This window comes from Protopterus annectens, chromosome 11.part0 (assembly GCF_019279795.1).
Source record: "Protopterus annectens isolate FY-2018-M chromosome 11.part0, PAN1.0, whole genome shotgun sequence".
Classification (NCBI taxonomy): Eukaryota; Metazoa; Chordata; order Ceratodontiformes; family Protopteridae; genus Protopterus; species Protopterus annectens.
In genome coordinates, this window is record NC_056745.1 from 156,973,759 (window position 1) to 156,997,935 (window position 24,177).

The 24,177-nt window shown below is 35.5% G+C and overlaps 1 protein-coding gene across 1 annotated transcript in view; it reads left to right on the forward strand.

Annotated features, from left to right (window-relative positions):
• GALNT8 (polypeptide N-acetylgalactosaminyltransferase 8) overlaps positions 1-24,177 on the forward strand; it is a 406,113-nt gene that overhangs the window by 123,688 nt on the left and 258,248 nt on the right. Inside the window, exon 4 of the mRNA XM_044087557.1 lies at positions 4,557-4,740. Within this exon, the coding sequence (XP_043943492.1) occupies positions 4,557-4,740 (184 nt within the window). The remainder of the gene's footprint in view (positions 1-4,556; positions 4,741-24,177) is intronic.

Here is a 24,177-nt window from a genome sequence, read left to right on the forward strand (position 1 = left end):
TAATGTCCTTCACATTTATATGTTCAATCGCTAAGATAATAATTTGTAAACAAAACAATCCCATTAATCCTGCAAAGTTACAAGTATTGCATTTGATTCTGTTTGCCTCCTTCACACACCCTAGCCCAGAGACTTTAATATTGTATATATCACATTAACAGCCACAATCAAGCCCCTCCATCTCTCTCAACGTCATACAAATAGCTTTCCATTTCCCCTTGTCTTTCATTTAAATCAGATGATTATTTTCAATTACAATCTTTTATTAATTTGTAAAAACATTCAAAGTATATAGAGAGAAGTGACTGAGAAAAAAAATAAATAAATAAGGAGAACTATAATATAACCAAACATACCATATTTATACTACCAAGCTATAATACAGGAACAAATATATTTAAAATTGAATAAAAAAAGGGGAGAAAATGTTACACTTACATGTAGTTGCAACCATGAGTTTACTTTAAAGTCCTTATGTTTAGATTCAAAGTCCCATATTAATGGTGTATTTCTTTATTTCTTTAACTTCTTTTTTTTCGACTGATTTCCAGTTGTCATTTTCAGCTAATCTTTTAAGACTTGCACTTGCCCATTCCATATCTTCTAGCTTTTCAATTATTTTGTTGGATTTAATAAAAATAACAGCTGTGCCCAGATCATCAAAGGTTTTCAAACCATCCTGTAGAAACTTTTTGAGTCTGGCCTGGCACAATAGATGGGTTTTTATTTGTGCCTTTTTCAGTTCTTTGATTTAGGGTAGGAAAAGTTTTCTTTTCGCTATTACTATTGGAGAATAATCATTATCAAAATGAATGGTATTGTCATTTAATTTAATGGGAGCTTTTGCCCGGGCTGTTTTTAGTACTAGTTCTTTGGCACATGAAGATATGAATTTCACAATTACAGATTTAGTAGAGTTATTCTTACTTGTTTTAGATGATGCAAAAGACCTGTATGCCCTTTCTATACCATAGGACAAAGCTTCTGGCAGGTCTAGTACTTCTTGGATCCAAGTTGTCAGGAACTTTGACAGATTGTTTCCCTCTATATTTTCTGGTAAGCCAAATATTCTAATGTTATTCCTTCGTGACCGGTTTTCTAAATCATCTACTTTGGATTGCAAGTATGTATTTTGCTTCATTAAGAAGTCTATATTATTTCATCTTTAAGTACTCTACTGTCAATGTCATTTAGTGCTAATTCAATACCTAAAATTTGTGATTTTTGAAGTTGCAGATGTATCTTTTCCATTTGTTTAGTGCAGTCTTTTTTAAAGATATCAATCTTTAAATCCATTGTATCTAGTTTGGTAAATAATTCCTGTACATTGGTGAGTAAAGAGTGTAAGTCCTTTTTTAGAGAACATTCTTGATGTATTGTTTTTGAGGTAGCCATTCTGTTGCCAGTGAAGATAGATAAAGTATCCAAGATATTATTGACAGGAAAATCTCAGAATTTCTTTAGAATTTTTATATGTTGTCATAGAGCTAGTTGAGAGGAGTTTATTGCTGAAGATAGTAACTTTCTCCGATAAGATTTACTGTAAAATTCCTGTCATACAAATTTGAAACTGTCAGAGCTGAAGAGAACTGCTGCTATTCTGAGCACATCTTGGTCACGCCACCCAAGCTGTAACTTTTTGACACTTCTACATCAGTCAGCCCAGTTATAATCCTGTCTGTTGCTGCTTCATCTTTAGTGCCATTAAAGCCACAATTTTCTACTAGTTCATGTAACTGTCTCACAAATGCTTCTACACTCTTGCCCACTGCTTGTATGCATCTTTGAAAAAATAAATATATATATATATATATATATATATATATATATATATATATATATATATATATATATATATATATATATATATATAAATATGTGACACCTGTGCACTGGCCCAGTAATCAAGGAGCCTCAATCCTCACCACTAGCACCAGTGAGGGGTGTGCACATTGGGAAGGATAACAAGTACACACACTGTAAAGTGCAATTTCCCTTAGGAACACACAGAGATCACAGTCAGTCTGGGGCTGGTTTCTCAATTTCTGTCTAGATCACCAATAAGACTCCCCACTAGCACAGCTATAGGGTACAGATCTCAGCTTAGTGGTTAAGCCAAAACCTCCAGCACCCTCTCTGTCAGTGCTTCATGTCCCTGCTCAAGTAGCTGACACACACATTTTTGGATATGAGTTATATACAAACACACAGACACTCCTGGGGAAGGCTGGCACAGATTCTCCAGCTATGCCTCCTTCTCTCCAGACTATATGGTAGAAATCACTGCCACCAACCACTATTTATCAGCTACTAATAAAGGCTCTTACCAAAGGGTGTCCAATTCTACTGTGCATTATTATTATCCAATTATTAAGTGTGACAAACAGCAAGGCTATTGGAGTGGCTTTGTATAGTATCACTATATACATGCAAGTACTTTAGTGCTTAAATTATCTCTACACAAAACAGCCACAGATGAAAGGTTTAAAATATTTAATAATAAATAATAAAAACACAAGACAATACTCATCAATTCAACACAATGACATAAAGAGTTCAGAAATGACAGGAAAATGCTTTAAAGGAATACTGCAGGTTAGTCTGACATAAATATAGAAAACAGCTAGACTAATCTGGCTATATTATATCTCTCTGTAAGAGAAATACTCAGTTCTAAATAACTTTACTTACAGAGCAAAGTGAGTGCCTGGTGAGTTGTTGTCAGATCCAGATCAAAATACAAAATGCTCTTCTTTCTTTCTGAAATGCCCCTTAAATTGATAATACACAGTACTGCTGAGTCATTTCAGATTACATCATTACTGACACTTCTGCTGAAGTTTCCCAGGCTCACAGAACTCAAAATTTAACATAGCTTTGTAATCTTGCACCTGCCAGGAAACCATAGCAATAAAGGACACTTTACATGTAAAATCTAGTAATTATCTCTGTCTTAAAACAATAGAAAGAATTTGCTAGCCCAGACACCCTGTCTCTGAGCTTGAGATCAAACACAGTTGTAAAATTATTTACATAACAGCTTTCTTCCAGCAGGGTGCGCTGTGGTTACATTTACAACAGATAGTTTAATCCTAAAATATAGTTCTCTTTACATTTGTAAAACAAGCCTGTGGATTATATTAATATTTACAATGACATAGAATTATCTACAAAATGTTATCTGGCTGGGCTGGCAGCCCCTCAGTTTTTCACAATATATATATATATATATATATATATATATATATATATATATATATATATAAAATATAAAAAATATAAAAGTCAAAATAGTCAGTAAACCAGGGGATAAAAGCTCCATAGTCACAAAAATAAACAGATAAAAATATGTAGCACAAACCAACTACAGAGCTACCATGTAGCAGGTAAAGCAGCCAAACGAAGGATACTTCCAAATAACAATCAGGCAGAATGGTACTCAGCTTCAATCCAACTTAGACAGATTTTAAAGATCCACACAGGAGCACAAAGACCAGAATAAAACTCAGGTTTATTAAAACAAGAGGTGAGCGCTTTTGCTATGAGCTTCTTCAGACCTAATAACATCTATGAGAAAGGTTTTTATATATTCTTGTAGTAATTAAATATAGTGTATATCTACCTTTAAGATGTTCTTGTAGCTAATTGACGTCTTAATTGATTTTTTAATTGACTCAAAGGAAACTATATATACCTTGGTTATTTTGAATGTAGATGTTATTAGGTCTGAAGAAGATATATATATATATATATTTTTTTTTTTTTTTTTTGACCCAAACATGTTTATTGAATTTACTAACTGCTAACTCATATGTAACATTATGTCCCTCTGTAAATGCATACAGCTATGTGTGGCCAAAAACTCTGTACCCACAGCACACAAAAGTGTGCTTACCTGGATTTCTTCTCAATCCTTATCTAATTTCATTACTATACAAACTCATGTTAAATCTCTGCCTCCAGACAAACCAAAAAATTATTTCAAGAATTCAAATGGCTTTGGTAAATTAAACCTTATCATGGCAGAAGAAATTTGGTATTTTAATGATAAGTATTTTAGCTTGTAAAATGTGGACTTTGCAATAACAGCTCAATACTCACAGTGTATTATGGTACAGACTTAGTCTTAAAAGGGAAACACCATGTATTTGAATTAAAAGGGCAATGTCATTATTTACATATGCACAGTATATACTGCATGTATTTATTAGTTTCTGCCCACATTCTATTACACTGCTCTGTCTCACTTCATTTGTTTATGTTTTACCTGGTATTAACATCATACACAATAACTTTCTGTATTCCCTATGTCTCTCTTTTATACACTGACAAAGGCCATCCACAATTACTCTTTAGTCAGCTGTAACTGTGCTTTCGTATTATCATATACCTACTAATGTCCTAGTTAGCTGTGCTCTGACTGAAAATGGGTTAGCCTTCAGAAACTGCATTTACAGTGCTTTCAAGTAAGTTTGGACTACATACAAATGTACTGTATTTTACTTATTTGCAAATGTACTGTTCACTGAGACACATTGCTGTTGTTTCAATTTTAGAGGACTTGAAAGATACTCTGGATACAATTATCAGTGAATACAACCAGAAATACCCTGGTCTGGTGATAATTATAAGGCATAAGATACAAAAAGGGCTCACACAAGCACGCATCTCTGGCTGGAAAGCATCGACTGCAGACATTATTGTTGTTCTCGATGCCCACATTGAGGTCAATGTGGGGTGGTAAGTTGACCTTTTATGTCTAAATAACAAATTGTTGCTTTGAGAAAATGGAAAAATAGTGTATGAAAATTAGTATCTTTCATAGGCAATGATAAGATTGTAACCGTATGAAATTATAGTGCTAAAAAGGACCAGAGAAGGGAATACTTTGATAACATTTGCTTGTGGTTGCACTGTGAACTTTAACCTGCCAGCTCAGAATAAAAATCCCCTCAGCTTAACACTTGTACTAGCTAGAATTCAGAAAGAACCACTACCTGACACATTTACTTTCACTAGTAGCATCCATTTCTGATTCAGAGACAGGCCCACTGCAGTGAATCACTGTAGTCTGTAGGATCACAGCAGTGAATCACTGTAGTCTGTAGGTTCACTGCAGTGAATCAGTGTAGTCTGCAGGAACTCAGTTCATCAGTGTGCTCTGTAGGATCATTGCAGTGCATCAGTGTTCTCTGTAAGATCACAGCATTGAGTCAGTGTAGTCTGTATGATCACTGCAGCATGTCAGTGTAGTCTGTAGATTCACTGTAGTGAGTCAATGTAGTCTGCAGGATCACTCAGTGTGTCAGCATACTCTGTAGGATCACGGCAGTGAGTCAGTGTAGTCTGTTGGATTACTGCAGTGAGTGAGTGTAGTCTGTAAGCTCACTGTAGTGAGTCAATGTAGTCTGCAGGATCGCTCAGTGCATCAGTGTACTCTGTAGGATAACTGCAGTGAGTCAGTGTAGTCTGTAGGATCACTGCAGTGAGTTAGGCTAGTCTGTAGGTTCACTGCAGTGAGTCCGTTTAGTCTGTAGGATCACTGCAGTGGGCCATCCCCACAATCATCCTACATGCCAAACTGATATTTCGGATGAGCTGCCTATGCTTATTATCCATGTGCTCTTCCTTAGAGATGCCTCTGTAAATTAGCATGGCCAGCCATGTTAGCTAACAAGGTAGAAAAACTTCAGTCCTCTTATTGTAGTCAATGGGGGAGACTATCTAAAGGGAAAGAACAGGTAATTGTATGTGGAAAGGTAGTGGAGGGTTGCAGGGTGTATGTGTGTGTGTGGCGGTATGTGTGCAGTGTTGTGAGTGATATGAATATCTGTGGCAATTAGGTGTGAGATCATAAATGCATTCATGTAGGGGGTGATCTACAGGTGTGTGTGTGTGTGTGTGCGTGTGTGTGTGTGTGTGTGTGTGTGTGTGTGTGTGTGTGTGTGTGTGTGCATGTGTGTGTGTGTGTGTGTGTGTGTGTGTGTGTGTGTGTGTGTGTGTGTGTGTGTCTGTGTGTGTGTGTGTATATGTGTGTGTGTGTGCATTTTAGTTTATTGTCAATGTTAGTCATAGAAATTCATAGCTATGTCATTCATAAAGTATAATAAAATATGTGTTGTTAGTTAATTGAAGTAATTTAGAGCAGACTGCTCTTATCTATGTCCAGTTTTGCAAAATATCTCTGCTTTTGCCTCATGTAATTTGGGCTAGGCTCCTCAGTGTTCCCCTGGACTAGTAACTACCAGAGTAGTTATGGTGTAAAGGATGGAAATGGACTGTAGCAAACAAGAGCATCATCTCTTTGGATGTGATCCTGGATTTCCTTGTGCTGCTGAATGTTAACAGTGTGTTTATTACAGCATGAAATCCATGAGTTTGTTAGTAATATTTTAACTATGAATACATTTTTATTTGACTTGTTTTATGCTGATACACTGGTATGAAATACAGTGTATTAGGTCTACAACAGTTTATAGAACTTAATGCAGATGAGTAAGGATGTGAGCTGTTAAAGAGCTGCTTCCTGTAGCACATAGTTTGATTTCCTCAGCCTTCATATGTTTTATATGTGACACTGCCGAGTTACTTCACCAGACAGTACTCCTGGACTGCTCCTGAAAAGGGACCCTTGCATGCTGGGCTGTCCCAGGTTGTTAGCAAATGCATTACAAATTTGTCATTTGAATTCCTGCAACCTTCTCATAGATGATAATTAGCACTTCCCTATATGTTTTTTTTAATATGAATCTCAGTATGTCTCTTATAATTTAATGGGTTCCCACATGGATTTTTAAAAAAGGATTTTCAAGAGAAAACACATTTTCTGAGTCTGTTTTGAATGTGAGAATGTTTTGTTTTGTTTAGAAAATGGCTCTAAATTTGAAATAAAACATTTTAACATAAATATAAATATCCGTGATAATTGTAAAAGTAAAGAAGAAAACAGTAGGTATACTCTCTGGCTTGAATACTGCTTACGGCAATTAAGAAGAGTCAGCCAAGTAAAGACATACTGGGCTGGCCTGATTCATTACCCTATATAGGTCTCCATCCGTCCATGATCTGGAGCTGTTGACTGGAGGTGTATACCGCAACAATACAGCATTATTAGCCATCATTCAAGTAGGTCAGCTCTGTGCTGAATGCTGTTAGATGGGATAGCTGTCCTTGATGACAGAAAAGACATAGGGAGGTCAAAAATGAAATGTAGGTGTCCTGTAAGCATGTAAGCCCCCAATCCCCACCCCAAAAAATAGGATGCTGTATACAGTAATGTTTCTGTTTTTTTAAGACTTGTGGGCTAACAAAAACCATTGCAGCATTTGCATTGTCTTTGTTTTGCCTTATTAATTGCTCTAAAATTTGATGGGATTCGCATAATGGTTAAAGTGTTTACTTGAGAGATACAAGGTGCAGGGTTTGATTCTCATTTCTAGTTGTTTTTTGGTTATTGACTAGGTTTGCAATAGTCTGCAGATTGATCACCTATTATTATTTACCAGTGAATTAGATTCATTAATAGGGTTGGATTGTAATATAGTCTAAACATATGCATCTTTGTAATCATTTTGCAGTACCTTCTTTACAGCCTCCAGAAACTGCAAAGCAGTTGACATTTATCAGATCATATAGTGTGCATTATTTGGAGAGATGGTCTGAAAACTGTCTGATCTTCATCATTCTTTATGTACTCATTATTGCATGTTACTGTGACACACTCTTTTTTACAGCATTGGATTGTGAAGGATTTCAGCATTTAGTTAAAAGCTGTTACTCTGGCATTTAGCCCAAAGGACTAAAGCCTCATCTTATTATATTTATTATTATTGCGGTGTTTGAGTCTTCCCACCTTCAGTTGTCTGTTGTGTGACACTGAACAAGTCACTTAACCAGACAGTGCTTTGGAGCAAGTGGGAATTTAGGATAGGCTCCTTAATGGTCTCCAGGACTGCATGCCTACTAAGTATGAACCTGTTGTCATTGTTTGCCAGCCATTTACTATTGCATAGCTGATCTAGTTTAGAAAATATTATGGCACTATCACCAGCACATAAATCATTTACTGTAGCATAGGCAATGTATTCTTCAAGGGCAACAGGTGTTGCACTTGTAAATGTAGCACTGAAATGCAAAGTTGTCAGCCGCAACCTCTGCATTAGCAATAGTTGTCTTTAATGTGAAATTATTCAGATGACTAACTTCTGAAGAAAGTGTGCATGTTGACTTAGCATATGTTATCAGCTGGTTAATATTTCTTATGCTGTCAAATGTGCTACACTTGGCTGGATATTATGGTATGATGCTAGTGATCTTTATACAAATTCATGTAGTTCATCCAAAGCTACCAATAAAGCACGTGTAATTTATTTCTTCCTTCATAACTACAATGGGTGTATATAATCAACATAGTGGCTATAACTGTTGATGGGGTGGGGGGGGGTCTCTGTGGATGAAAATACCTTATGCTCTTATCATCTTGTCATTTTTCAACTGTCTTTAGTCTAGCTTTGCAAGACTAGTGTGCATATGTGTGTGAATTAAGTTGGAATACTTTAGTTACTGTGTGTGAAACAAATTTGAAATATGTGACTTTGGTCATTATTATTGTTTTGAATTTGTTTTAAACAGACTTCTGAGAAGGACGCAGTTAACAGTGTAGCTATATTAGAAGATGTCTGAGGATGTAAATGCACACATAATCTGTCACTGGCCTGACACATTTTCATGTTCAATGAGTGTGAGTTTCAAGCAAAGAGAAGTTTACTGTTGTTCATGCTAAATCATGAGAAACTGTTTTGTTTACCAAATAGTCATAAGTCTTTTGCTATAAATTATTAAATAAAGGTTTTAAATTAAATCTCTGTAATCACTGTAAAGGTAAAGAAGAAAATAGCATGCACTGACAGATTTGACCGATGTTTATGGTAACTGGAAATGGGAAAATGGAATGGCATGGCTGGGATGGACATAGTCCAGTACACTGCCTAGTGATCCATTTGTCCATGATCCAGCTCCATGTGAATGTGTGCATGTGAGTAGAAGATTGAATGAGTGGGTGCATGTGTTAATGTGATGCATGGGCAGCCAACAGTGATAATGGTAGCAGACTGCTGATTTTCACTAGTGGTAACACTGCGCAATTCAGATATATGCAAATTAGCCAGTAATGAGATTTTTCCTTATTGTGCTAAACATGGCTCTGAATGTCTCTTTTGGCCAAGTCAGTTTCTTCTCAGTGGAGTTCTTTCTGCATTCTGTCCTATGCATCTTCAACAAAGTTTGTGTAAACAAGCAAGTCTTTTTTCTTCATCATGAAGGCAGAGCATGTGTTCAGGCTTCAGGTGCTAAAAGATCAGATCTGTCTGTAAAACACATACATTCTTGATTTGTACAGTTTCAGTTAAATAAGAGAAAATGTCTTATTTGTATGCTCATTCTATGTTATTAAACCATTATGAGTGACCATATAAGACTTTTTTATCATTTGTTGGCCAAGCTTGTCCCACTAGGCTAGCAGCCTCTTTTCAGGGAAGACCCACGGTGGTAATTATACTACTAAGGGAAATTTGGCCAGGGCATCAGGGAACTACCCCTACTCTTTTCATACAGGGACTCAATTCACGGTTACTCATAAGCAGCTCAGAGAAGCTGGAAGCGAGATGGATGCAAAGAGCAATTAACAACAAGTGAGCGACAAGCAAGAAAAAAGATTTGGAGAAGGTAGTAGAATCAGAAAGCTACCAGTTTTTGAGAGAAAATGTAGTTGTAGGATCAGATGCATTAGCAAGGTCAGAGTAGACGAGTGAGACTAAGGATGAAAGTGAAGTGAAGGTAGTCGAACCTTCACAGGACTCAGAGTATATGTTCCAAAAGGGTATGTTTTATGGGTTTAAATCAGAATGCATAATTACACCTATTCAATCAGGAGGGTTGCGAGATGTCTACCTGAAAGAAATGTTGAACCAGAGTGAAGCAGAAAGTGAAATGGCATCATCTTGGAGTGGAATTATGGATAAACTACAGGAGGAGTAGGTGAGAGAGATCATATTAAAGAAGAAATCATATGCGTGAATGGTAAAGGAATGAAATAAGTGAGTAGAAAGAGAAGTTGAAAGAGAGATGGTAAAAAAAAAACTTGTTGTGTGACTTAGCAGTAAAGAAAAGAAATAATGTGAGTGGTACAAGGTATGGGATACGGTAATTGCAGCTTTGCGTACTTCACCTAAAGAGGTAAGAGCCGTTATACATCTTAACAGACAGACTTATTGTGATATTTTGTTTAATACAGGACAGTATGTGGAAAGTTGTTTAGAGAAATTTGAAAAAAAAAGATTGTAATCCTTGGAACTCTTATGTAGTTGTTTGTTGTTCTTCTTCTTTCGGCTTTTCCAGGTTAGGGGTCGCCACAGCGGAACTCCAGTCTACTAATGATTGGCTGTAGATTTTTATGGTGCTGAGGTGCCAGCTCGATGCCCAACCTTCAACGAAGGCACACCCATTCACGCATGTCTTTCAAACGCCACTCGACCGCGGGGAGGACATACAGACTCCACACAGAAGGTGCTCCAGCTGAGAATCGAACAAGAGAATCTCTTGCTGTGTGGCGACAACACTACTGCTGCATCACCGCAGTTGGAACTCTTATGTAGTACAGACATTTAATAGAGAAACAAAGAAAAGGATTGTTGTACAATTTAGAACTGAAGCTCATAAAGAAGCATTAAAAGACTGTTTAAAGATTGTATGCAAAAGATATTATGGACACTGCAAAAATATATGATGACATAGGTTTATGGACTGGGGGATGGGATTGTGGGGTGAGTTTGAAAATGGAAAATGGTAAAATTATACATATTCCAAGTGTAATAAATGTAGAAGGAAATAGAAGTTTTGCTAGATATAGGAGGAAGCTGAAAGCATTTTTTTTCTGGAAAGGATGATCAGTTAATAAGCAATTGTGATAAAAGAAAATGTTTTATTTGTGGAAAGACAGGACATGAAGTTAAAAATTGTGATTTAATATGTAAAAAATTTGGAAAAATAGGACATGCTTGGATAGCTTGTGGCGAGCATATACAAGCAAAAGAACAAGAACAGATACAAAAAGGTAAGTATACTATAGAAAAAAATGTAGAACATGAACAGGAAGAACAAGATATACAAGAGAATAATAAAGAAAAAAATAGCATATGTAACAGTAATATAAAGATTATTAAAAGAAGGTTAGATATTTTAGAATGGTGTGCACTACTTGATATGCATGTAATTATTTTAGAAGGTATGAGAATATTAACAGAACAAGAAAGGTTACAGATGGATGGGCTATGTGGTAGAAACATCATTTGGAATATGGAAAAAGATACATGCTCAAGGACTGGTGGGTTGTGTAATGAAACAATAAAATTCCTAGCTTACATATTCACTCCTACATAATTTAAGATTTTTTAAACATTTCCTCTCTTTTTCTTTAGTAGCACATGCATGATTTCCAATGATTCTATATACATCTTTTTAAAACCTTATATCTAACACTGTTATTCTACCTGGTTCCACTATAGTGTTGTTGTTGTATCTTTCGGCTTTTCCCGGTTAGGGGTTGCCACAACGGAACTCCAGTCCGCTAATGATTGGTAGTAGATTTTTACATGCCAAGTTGCCGGCCCTGAAGGTTGTGCATCAGGGCCGGCAACTCGGCACGTAAAAATCTACTGCCAAGCATTAGCGGACCAGAGTTGTGCTGTGGCGACCCCTAACCGGGAAAAGCCGAAAGAGACAACAACAACACTATAGTGGAACCAGGTAGAATAACAGTGTTAGATATAAGGTTTTAAAAAGATGTATATAGAATCATTGGAAATCATGCATGCGATACTAAGGAAAAAGAGAGGAAATGTTTAAAAAATCTTAAATTATGTAGGAGTGAATATGGAAATAATATTAGTGGGAAATTTTAATCATGATTTTAGGAAAAACAAGAAAGAAGGAAATGATGTTAGCAACGTGTATGAAATAATGAAAAGTAGAAAATTATATTAATGGGATAATAAATATTAGACTTATAAAAGAAATGAGATCAACACAAAAAATGATTATTTTGTTATATCTGATAGTTTGAAACTTATAAAAGAAGCAGGTTTTTCAGATTATTTGGTATATTGTTAGAAGTTAAGGAAAAGAAACAATACATAGGGTTAGGTAAATGCATTAAAAGATTTAATGAAAACGACTTAGATAAGGAAGATTGATTAATGAAGGACCATGTAGAAATGATAATTTTCTATGAGGACTGGACAGATTGGTGGATAAACTTTAAAGAAAAATATAAAAAATGTTTCTTAGAATGTCAGACTGTGAGGAGAAGAAAAGAAAAACAAAAATACAGGCAAATAAGTCATGAAGCATTTAGGGAGGTGTTAAAGAATAAAAAGAGTTTTTATGAAAAGAAGAAAAAGATATATGAAATGAATCAGGAGAAAATTAAAAAATGTTATATAAACAAAGTTATTGTTTTACAAGGGAGAAAAGAAGAAGTGGCCCCATATTTGAGTAAGATAGTGTAAGAAAATGAGAGGATAATAAGGGAGTTGAAAAATAATGAAGGCGAAAGTGTGAATACACAAGAAAAATATTTGAAGTAATAAAGGAGAACATAAAAATGCATTCAAAAAGAGAGATAAAAGATAGATGGATATCTAAAGTTAAAATCTGAGTAAGGACGATAATGAGATTATGGAGAAAAATATAAATATAGAAGAACTTAATGAAATTTTAAAAGTATTACATGTGGAAAAAGGTCACAGGGATGGATGGAATTAAGTATTAAATGTATTATACTGTGGAAGACTGGCAAAAAGTATATTTTATGGAGATAATTAATGAATTGTTGAAAAGGGATAGATAAACAAGAAATATGTACTGGGGTGATAAAATTTATTTGGAAAAAAGGAGAAAAGGAGGACATAAAAATCAGAGACCAATAGTATTAAATAATACAGACTATACAATATTTATGAGACTGATAGGAAAGCCCTGATATGGCTGTACTGACTTCACTGTTCAGTGATAGATATTTATAACAAAGGCATTTCTTCAAAGAGACATTATTCTTACAGGTAAAATGTGATTGTTCATCTAAGACATCCTTGAACTTGGGGTCTGAGGTGAGGACTTGCCAATGTATTTTAATTATATTACATACAGAGTTCACATCAGTTGAATAAGTAATAGACATCCTAAGGGAGGGTGCGCTGATGTACCAACATTCTCTGTACTGTAGTAAGGTCTAGCTCTATTAGATCTACATACAATCACATCATTCTGTGCTGTTCCAACATCAAACTGTGTATACCCCCTTTGTTTATATTCATCAAAAAGATTATCAAAATGGACATGCATGTCACTATCTCTGTTATGCAACCTTGCTGATCTGTAAAACTGCCCATCCATAGCATTCATTTTAGTCTTCTTGGTATGCATACTCTTGGAGTGTAGCTTGTTGTTTACCTTGCAGGGTTTTTCAAATATTCTGATGACTAAGCCACCATGTACCCTCTGAACACTGACATCAAGATAGTCAGCATTAATATTCAATTCACTGTACGTGAACCTCAGAAAATCTGTAGTGCTCTCTAAATAACCAACAAAGGACCTCAGCTCCTGAGTGGTACCTCCCCACAAAAGAAACACATTGTCCACAAAACGATTGTAATACAAAATCTTTTCCTTAAATAGGTTACAGTCATTAAAAACATACATGCACTCCCATTGGGCAAGCACCATGTTCACATAACTATTTGCGCACATGGTGCCCATAGCTACTCCCACTTTCTGAATAAAATATTTGTCATTGAACATGAAGATGTTATTAATCAAAATGACCTCTAATAAGTAACACAGCAGTTCAACTTTATTCGTATTGAATTCTGATCTTACTGTGAAAAACTGTCTGATAAAATCAATACCTGTATCATTTGGAATGCATGTGAATAGTGACACCACGTCCATAGTCACTAGAATATAATCTAGGTCACCATTTGTTTCAGACCAGCTCGCTAAACCTTTGAGAAAGTGTTTCATGTCTAATAATATAGTATCTACTTTATCTATTAGAGGCCTAAGTTGTTTCTCTGCATAGATTGAAGTGGGCTCAGTAGCCCAACCTCTTCCAGATACTATCAGTCTCATTGGTGGATTAATCAGAGACTTATGCACGTTAGGCAACCCATAAATTACAGGTATTTTGGGGTGATCAATACAAAAATAATCATACAGATCCTTGCCTATCCTCCCTTCTAACAGAAGGTCATAGAGATAAGATTTCAATCTCTCTATCCTGGATGAGATATGCTCTAAATCACAAACCAGGTAAACTGTCACATCCAGTAATATATCATTCATAGCTCTCACATAGGCTACTGTGTCCATCACTATGATGGACCCACCCTTATCTGCTGGTTGTATGTATAAATCATCATGCTTGACCAGTTCATTCAAAGCACCAGTTGTTCTTTGTTCAAATTATAAAAAACGTTACGCTTATACTTCCCATCACAGTCATTAAATAACTCATAAATGTCATCTTCACATAGCTTTGAAAAGGCTTCTACTAAGGGTGGGTTAATGGGTACAAACTGACTAGGTTTTTTGAACAGAGCTGGCAGCTCAGCAAATCTGCCAAACATCAGTCTCAAAGATATATTTTGAACAAACAACATCAAGTCTAACAGTATATCAGAAATATTAGATTTCTTAGCTAGAACAAAAGAGAGGCCTAGATTCAGCACTTCCCTCTGTATACAACTAAGTGCTAGATGAAATATTTATGACTAAGTCCTTGGAACCTTGGGTCTAACCAATGGACCCAGCTCCAGCTGGCCCATCAGTTGCAGTCGTATCTGCTCCTGTCTGTTCCTGCTCCTTGAGCAACCTCTCCCATCCATTTTGATCACATTTACTTGCTCGGGGAGCTTCAACCATAAAAAAGGTTGTTCCACAGCATTCACCATGTTCAAATTGTAGGAACTAGTATTATAAGAGTTATTAACCAAAGGGAGGGAGCTGACAGATGGAGAACCAACATTAATAACCTCTCTAGCAGATTTAGTCTGTTCCCTGGACACATTTGCAACAATGTCACTGATAGTCTCTGTAATAACAGAAACGCTATTAAACACAGGCATATCTTTCAAGTTACTGTCAGTACCTGCATGATTATCTACAGCTGTTACAGAGTCTAAACACCCATTTGTTGTGTTATTTGTTGTTTTACTTACAAGGTCTGAATGTCCCTTCATTATTCTGCTACTTCTGAGACAGATGGAATGTTGATTGAGGCTGGAAACTCCTCAGCACACACATTACATTTTCTCGGAAGATTCATAGTGCTATCCATATTCCATGTTGATCTCTGACGTTGGCTACAAAAAAATCCTTCCATCAGTGAAGTCAGAGATGTCTTGTGCCAGTTTTTTATTTTTAAAATCCTGAAGATGTTCTCATACTGCGATATGTCCGTAAACAGTGTCCAGCGTCCATGCACAGCTATGCATGCTCAAAAAAGCTTCTACTTCCTGTAAGTCCTGTAAGATGTCCATATACAGTTGCTTTTCCATGGGCTCAAAAAATCTAATGAACAGGATGATATACTTCGAATTTATTTCCAAATTCAAATTCTGCCATTTCTTTAACAGCTCTGGAAAAGTATTGCCATATGTCGGCATTTTACAAAAACATAAACCCCATGGAGCCACCTTAAATCTCAGGCAAGCCTCATAATGAAGCCTCTGCAATTGTAGATGCTTGAACTTGTATAGATTATTCTCTAAGCATCTATACACAGCCATACAGTCATAAAGTCTCTAGATACCTGTTTGGTCTGTGTATGAAGTGCAATATTATAGGCCCCTGGGTCTTGGGAAAGAAGAGGATTTTGATTACTGGTCAGCAGTCGATCAAATCAATCCAACAAAACGCTGTCTGTATAAAGCCCATTCAAATCAATGTCTTCATTAAGTATTTCTCCTTCTGCCATGCTCAAACCAGTTTAACCAGATAAGCACAAACAAGAATATAAATGGTTTTGAGCACATAGGTTGACAGGAAAGTAGGTACTGGAAAATGACAAAGTCCAGTGTGTAGCAGAAGTACTCTTTAATACAAAATAAAAAATAATAAAACATGATAAAATCCACAGTAAAGCTACAGTAAATCCAAAGGAAACAAGTGAGATGAGCGCTTTTGCAACAAATGTTGCTTCATCAGATCTATCATGCACCAATCCACAATGATTTTATAAGATAGTAATTAAACACTTAATAGGCTCAATTACCTTAAAGCCCTAGATCTCAGTGCAGGCTTTAAGGGAACACTACAGTTTAAACCCTTGCCTCTATTTGCAGCCAAGTTATATATCCATTTAATTTCTAAGCACTCAATATAGGTCTTAACATCACCACCACTTCCTGTTATTTTGCCACGCAAACATTTAAACACATGTTCATTCCCTTCTTTCAATACATGCCTGGAAAGAGCATTTCTGTCATCCTTTCTATTGATGGCATATACATGTTCCCTGATATGATTTCTTAATTGTCTAGTGGTCATACACACATAGTAGGAACCACATATTATTAGATTATGTAGTAGTAAACATGAATATTATAATAATAGGAGATTTGAATTGTTATTTAAGGGAAAAAGGAAAGCAGAATGAAAAAGATATAAGAAAATGAGAGATGTTATGAAGTTTGGTAAACTGGTATTATGGAACAGAGAAGTATGGGCATACAAAAGAGGCATGCTAAAATCGAACATTGATTATTTCATAATGTTTAAAAATGTAAATTTAGTGGAAGAAGATTTAGTTGTAACATGATTTACAGATTATTTGGTTATACAGAGGGAAAGAAATGCAAATAAGGAATACATTAAAATAGGTTAGGATATAAAAAAATAAATGAAAAGTATTGAATGAAAAAGGAAAGGAGATAGCACAATTATGGAGAGATCATATTACTATGAGGAATTTTTATAACAAGTGGTCAGAATGGTGGATTATTTATATAAGAAAATAGGCAAGAGTTTTTTTGTTTGTTTGTTTGTTTACAATTGCAAAATGAGACCAGAAATATGGGAAAAACAATGATATAGTAAAACATATAGGGACATGTTTGAAATTTTGGAAAGAAACAAGAAAGAGTACTATGATAAAGGGAAAGAACTATATACAAACTGTGAGAAAATTAAGGAATCCTTATATAAATAATGGCATTTACTACAAGGTGAAAAAAGAAGAGGTACCCGCCTACTTAAGTAAGAGAGGAACAGTGAGATGAGAGAAATGAAAGAAAAACAAGTGGGAATAAGAAATAGTCGATCTCAATTTATGGACACTATAATAAAGCATGTAGAAGAAGTGCTTAAAACAAGGAGAGAATATAATAAAATTGAGATTTTAAAAAGTTCAGAACAAATGAAAAATGAAATTGAAAAAGAAATTACTTTGGATGAGTTAGAGTATTTTAACATGTAAATATAGATTCAGCTGCAAGTCTTGATGAAACTGGATTTGAAATGTATAAAATGCAGAGAAATGGCAAACAATATTTGTTACAAGTCTTAAATGAATGGATAAATGATGGTTTTAAGCATAAGAAATTGCGTAGTGGAGTATTACAGTTTATATGGAAGAAAGGAGAAAAAGAAGGTATAAAGAACTGGAAACCACTAATGTTGAATAATATAGATTACAAGGTATTTATAAAAGTAATACAAAAAAATTGAAAACAAGATGGAATACATCATGGAAAGAAAGTTTATAGGTATAAAAGGAAAAGGAAAAGGATGTCAATAATTATTAATGATAACAGACATGGTAGATGGTATTTTAGAAAGAAAGGAGAAATTAAAAGTTATGGTAGAAGATGTTAATAAAGCATTTGACTCAACTGAACATGAAATATTATGGGATATAATAAAAGGATTATAATTTCAGTAATAAAAGTAGGAACATTTGTAAGTCAGCTTGCAAATTTAATAAAATAATGATTTTCATAAATGGATGGATAAGTAAAGAAATAGAGATGGGTAAAGGGATAAGACAGGGCTGTCCCATGGGTAGTATTTTATTTGGTTTAGTCATTAATTTGATAGTCAGTGAAGTTGATGCTAAAATGAATCATGTGAAATATATTATGAACAAAGATGTTGAAATAATTCTGGTTATTGATATATGCATATGATACAGTCATAATAACCAAAGATAATATAGGGGTGTGAGAAGTGATATTTTGTATAGTTGATTGTTTGAAAGGAATAGGTTTAATGTTAAACAAAGATAAAAGCAAAGGAATGGAAGAGACAGAAATAATAGCAGATATTCAATTTGCAACAAAAGATTTTAATGTGTTGGATATAAACTTTGGTAAAGAAGCACATAACACACAGTGAGAAACATTATTAAAAGAATTTAAATAAATTTGTCATGGAAAACATAGAGACTGTTATGCAAGCTAAAAGTGAAGTTGATAAATTCAGTTTTGATGGATACAATTGTTTATTAAGTGTGTTTATGATTCTAATAATGCATGAGAAACATTTGCTAGAGATAATGTTCTAATTTATCTGGGGTTCTAGATTAAATCCAGTTTAAAAGGGAGTATTATATATGAACAGAAAGGAATGAGGACTGGGTTTGTTAAATCCAGTGATTTATGCAGCATCTCTGATTTGTATAATGTATTGAAATGGATAAATAATAACAATGAAAAATTAGTTTCAAAAGCATTTAAATATAATTATGAAGAATTTTGGAAAATAATAAGAAGTAAGAAAAGAATAATTGTATAGGGAATTAGAGAATTATCAACAAAAGATAACATGTGGAAAATGAAGACTCATGAAATAGCGGATAACTGAAATATGTGTATACAAATATTATGAGACAATATTATTGTATTAATCCATGGGAGAATCTAACACAAGAAAAGCTTAAAGCAACCAAAGAGAGAAATGAATGGTGTAGTAAAAAGTGGAATCTCTCTTTGTTCTTACTGGACATTAGAGATAAAAAAATACAGTTGAAAGGTAATATGCCATATAAAAAGTAAAAAGAAAGAATTTGCTTACATTGTGGTGAAGAAGAAGCCACTGAACATATTTCTTAGAATTTAAGAGAATTAAAAAAAATTGTGGGACAAATTATGTGATGAGAATTTCTTTGAATGTTTCATTTATAGAAATTATATAAATATGGAGATGAATGAATATGGATATTATAAGAATATAAGTACAGAATTAAAAATAATTATAGATAAAAATTGTTTTATGTAAAATGGGTAATATGGAATGAGAGAATAAATGGAATCAAGTTTAATGGGAAATGTTATTGTTAACAATATAGATGGTTATGGAAAAAAGAGTGGGGTTCTAATTTAAATAATAATATATACATATGATGAAAAATTAATAATTCTTATGTATGTTATGGATGGTGCAGTGGTGCAGCAGTAGCATTGTTGCTTCACAGGAAGAGATTTTCCGGTTCAATTCTCAGCTGGGGTGCCTTCTGTGTGGAGTCTACATGTCCTCCCTGCATTCATGTGGGTTTTCTCAGGGTGTTCCAGTTTCCTCCCATGTTACAAAGACATGCATCTGGAGCATTTCTCCCCAGGCCTCTGCTGAAACTTGGCTTCATTCCATCTCTATTTCTTTCCTGGTAAACAAAATGTTAAATAAATGAATACAAATATGAATGTGTATATAACTACTTAACTTTGTAAATATGTACATATAAATATGCAAATATTGTTAATAGGTTGTCATTTATATAAGCTCTGTGGTGCTGCTAGATGGTGCCAAAGGGCTTCTACATCAGCAAGAATGAGTTCAAAGGAAGCAGCAGCATGGAAGAGGGCAGAAAAGCTATGGAGAGTTTGGAAGTGCAAAGTGAGAATTTGGAGAAAAAATTGTTCAGTATGGAGCTTCAAAACATAAATAAAGATTCCTCTGTGGTGGATTTTACAAATGAGCAATGTTTAGCTGTCTCCATGGAGAAGTAAGCAAGTCTGTTAAGGGGTTACATATAAGAGAACTGGTGTGAGAAAGGCACACAGATGATGTTCTGTTAAAATTAATCTAGCAGGACGAGCCAGGTGGCATTTATGCTGTTTCATTGGGTGAGATTGGTACATAAACTTTTAGGAAGTACCGAGGATGGTAATGTGAAAAGTGATGTGGAACCAGAGAATGCAGCAGTGACCAAAAGTAGAAGAGGAAACCAGCAACAAACTGAGAAGGTATCTGGTTTTGTGGTAGCAGATATTGCAGTAACTAAACATACACAGCAGTGACAGCATGCAAAAAAAGAAATCAGCAACAAACTGTGAGTAAAACTGCTTAAAAAGAAGAGAAAAACAACTGCAAGAATAAGAACAAAAAAATGAGACTAGTATAATAGACAGATATGTATGAGGCAATTTGGTAACCGTTCTGGGTTTTAAAGCTCAAGAAATTTGTTTTTTTATACATATTGGGACAGAGACTTTTTGTGGCTTAACATTTGAAACTGATGAACTGACAAAATTTCTGAAACTGTGTAACAAAAAAAAGGACATTTATCCATGGCAGAATTATTTGTTTTCTGGTAGAAACTTAAATGTTAAAAACATGTTACTTTGCAGTTTAGAACTGATGAACTGAAGAAGATCATGTTAAAAATGCATACAGGGTCTATGTGAAAATGTTAATAATATTGTGAATTATTAGAAAAGAGAGAAACTTATGGAATAGTGGGTGGAGGTTAGAAACTGTTTTGTCATGTGAAAAAAGGTGAAACACTTACCAAGTGTTATTTTTGTGGCTGGTCATGGAAGGACATAAAGATATGCTGGTCAGCCTAAGTCATGTTTCTTTTCTTCTACGGGGACTTTTTCATTTAATTAATGATTGTGACAAGGTACGATGTAACCAATGTGAAGTGAAAGGACATACAACAAGAAGGCGTGTGCCTGAATGGAGATTGTGCAAAAAGGGTACTCTTTTGGATGGATTGCCAAGAGCAAACAGTAAATAATGAAAAAGTATAGGAAAGGGAAGAAATCATGCATGAGGAAGGACAACAACAAGCTCGGAAAGAAGGTGAACTAGATGGAAAAGAAACTGTAGGAGAAGAAAAAATATGGAGTGGAAAAATGACGAGAGGGAGTGCATGCAGGAAGAGAGGTCAGGAGAAGGGACTGATGATAATAATTTTTTGAATTTCTAGCCAGTGATCTGATTTTGAGACTCAATAATTATTTGTACATAAACCCAGGAAAACATTCATTTGCGGAAGGGTAAAAGTAAGAAAACAAAATTAAAAAAAAAAATATATATATATATATATATATATATCATTTCAGTAAATTAAACAATATTATTAACACTGTAAGAAGGATAGAGATACAAGAACGGTGTGCTAAATGTGATGTGGATGTTATTCTGTTTGAGGATGTAAGATTCCTGACAAGTGAAGAAAGACTGCAAACAGAAAAATTGTGGGATGGAAATATAGTATGGAACTTGGGGAGTGAATGGTGTTCTGGTGTGGCTGTGTTATGCAGAAAACAATGAAAATGTGAGATGTAATGCTGGTAAGGAGGGGAAGGTTAACTATTGTAGATATGAGGTGAACAGAACATGGTTATAGAATGATAGCATTATATACATATGTACCTAGCACAGAACATGGTTATAGAATTATACCATTATATACATATGTACCTAGCAAGGAAAGAGAGAATCTGTTTCATCAGATATTAGACTATGTGGTGGGTAACTTGAAAATTATAATTTCAGGGGACATTATTTGTGATTTAAAGGGAAAATGTAAAAACAAAGAAAGATGTAAAGAAAATACAGAAAGTGATAAAATGCAGTAAATTAGCTGTGTGGAACAAAAGTCTATGGACTTATAGAAAGGCACACTTTGATCTGAAATTTATTATTTTGCATTATCAGAAGGCTTAGAGGTAGCATATGGTGATACAGTTGTGATAGGTTTTCCAGATCAATTAGCAATATGGATGGAGGTGATAGAACAAAGGGAGTGCATTAAAATAGGAAAGGGAATAAAAAGAATAAATGAAAAATTTGAGGATGAAACTGGAGAGTGGGAAGTATTGCAGTTATGAAAGGATCATATAGTCATGAAGAACTTCTATAAAAACTGGTCTGGATGGTGGAATGAATTTAAAAAGAAGTATAAAAGGTATATTTTTCAATAGCAGTATGATGTAAGAAACAATGGGAAAGTGAAGAATGAAGAAATATATAGAAATGTACTAGAGAATTAAGACAGAATAATACAAGAGAATATTATAATCCACCACCTTAGAAAACAATAAAGGAAAAAAACTAAGGGTAATGCTGCTCAACGCCAGAAGTCTAAATCTCAAGATGCAGGCTCTAGAAGCACTCCTCAGTATGGAGAGCATCGATGTCTGTGCAGTAACTGAAACCTGGTTCAAGGCTTCTGAGAGCACCCCAGCCCTACCAGGTTATACCTCATATCATGCATTTCTGCCCCAAAACCTGGGCCGAACCACAAAAGGAGATGGAGTGTCCATATTCATTAAAGACACCCACACCTCCAGGTTAGTGGCAATGCACGAAGCATCGGAGACCATCCATGTGCAACTAACCATAGGCAAAACCGCTATACAACTTGTAGCATGCTAAAGACCAGCCTCGCAATCTCAGGAACTCCATTCAGCCTTCCTGAAGACACTGGAGGATATGAATGTCTCACCAAATACCATCATATTGGGAGACTTCAACTACCCAAACATAGATTGGGTACATTACTCAAGCCCCAACAGCCTAGCCCAAAGGTTCCTGGAATTCATCAACTCAAATGCGATGGAACAACTAGTCACTTCCCCCACAAGGGGAAATAATATACTTGACCTGATCATCACAAACATGGGGACAAAATGCTCAACACCGGAAGTATACCCATCACTAGTGAGATCAGACCATAAACTAATAACCCTAGATATTCATATCCCACCGCCACCCCCAGCACAAAAGACCACAGTGAGAAACTACTCAAAAGCTGACTTTACACTCCTTAGGACTGAAATGGTATCCTTCAAGCCCCCTGGGCCAGTGGAAACCACATCCCACACTGCTGAATCCTTCACAAATGCTTTCTACGGGCATCTCCAAGAATGCATGGATCATGCAATCCCAAATAAAACCAAGACCCTTTCCACCAAAGGCAGGCATCCTATCTGGTGGACCCCAGCCATAAACAAACTTTATAACAAGAGAAGGAAGCTACTGCAAGACAGAGCAAAATTCCATAAAGGGAAGGCATCCCTGATCAGCACTAGCAAAAAACTACGTTCGCTAATAAAATCATCAAAGGCCAACTTCGAGAAAAAAATCGCTAAGGACACTAAAGATAATCACAAGGCCTTCTTCAGTTATGTTAGAAACCTGGGCGGAAACCCTCAGATATGCACAGAGTTAGTTCATAATGGCAAAAAATACACTGAACCCACAGATATTGCCAACATACTGGCAGACAGGTTCAGTTCAAATTTCTCCCCTCCCTCTCCCCCAAAAGATGAAATAAATATCTCAGCTGAATGCAACCTCCCTGAAATCTCAGATGTCCAGGTGAGAGTTACCCTCAGCAAAGCTAAAAATACAGCATCCATGGGACCTGACGGTGTCCCAGGTTGCGTGCTACGTGAACTCCTAGAGGAGCTAAACCTGCACATAAGAACGCTGTTTAATCTTAGCCTTGCTACAGGATACGTCCCTGAACACGGGCGTACAGCTACAGTTGTCCCACTCCACAAAGGTGGCACCTCTACAGACCCTGGAAACTACCGCCCCATAAGCTTGACCAGCCTGGTCTGCAAAGCTATGGAAAGGATCATTATGGAACTCATAAACAAAGACATCGGGGACCTACAGACAATTGACCCTACCCAGTTCGGCTTTGTAAAAGGCAGATCTTGTCTTTTAAACCTGGTGGACTTTTCTGAAACAGTCACTACAGCAATCGATGAAGGCAAAGCAGTTCATACAGCCTACCTGGATCTGGCAAAAGCCTTCGACACAATACCCCACTCATGCATCATAGACAAGCTCAACAGCTTAAATGTAAACCCGTTTGTCACAAGA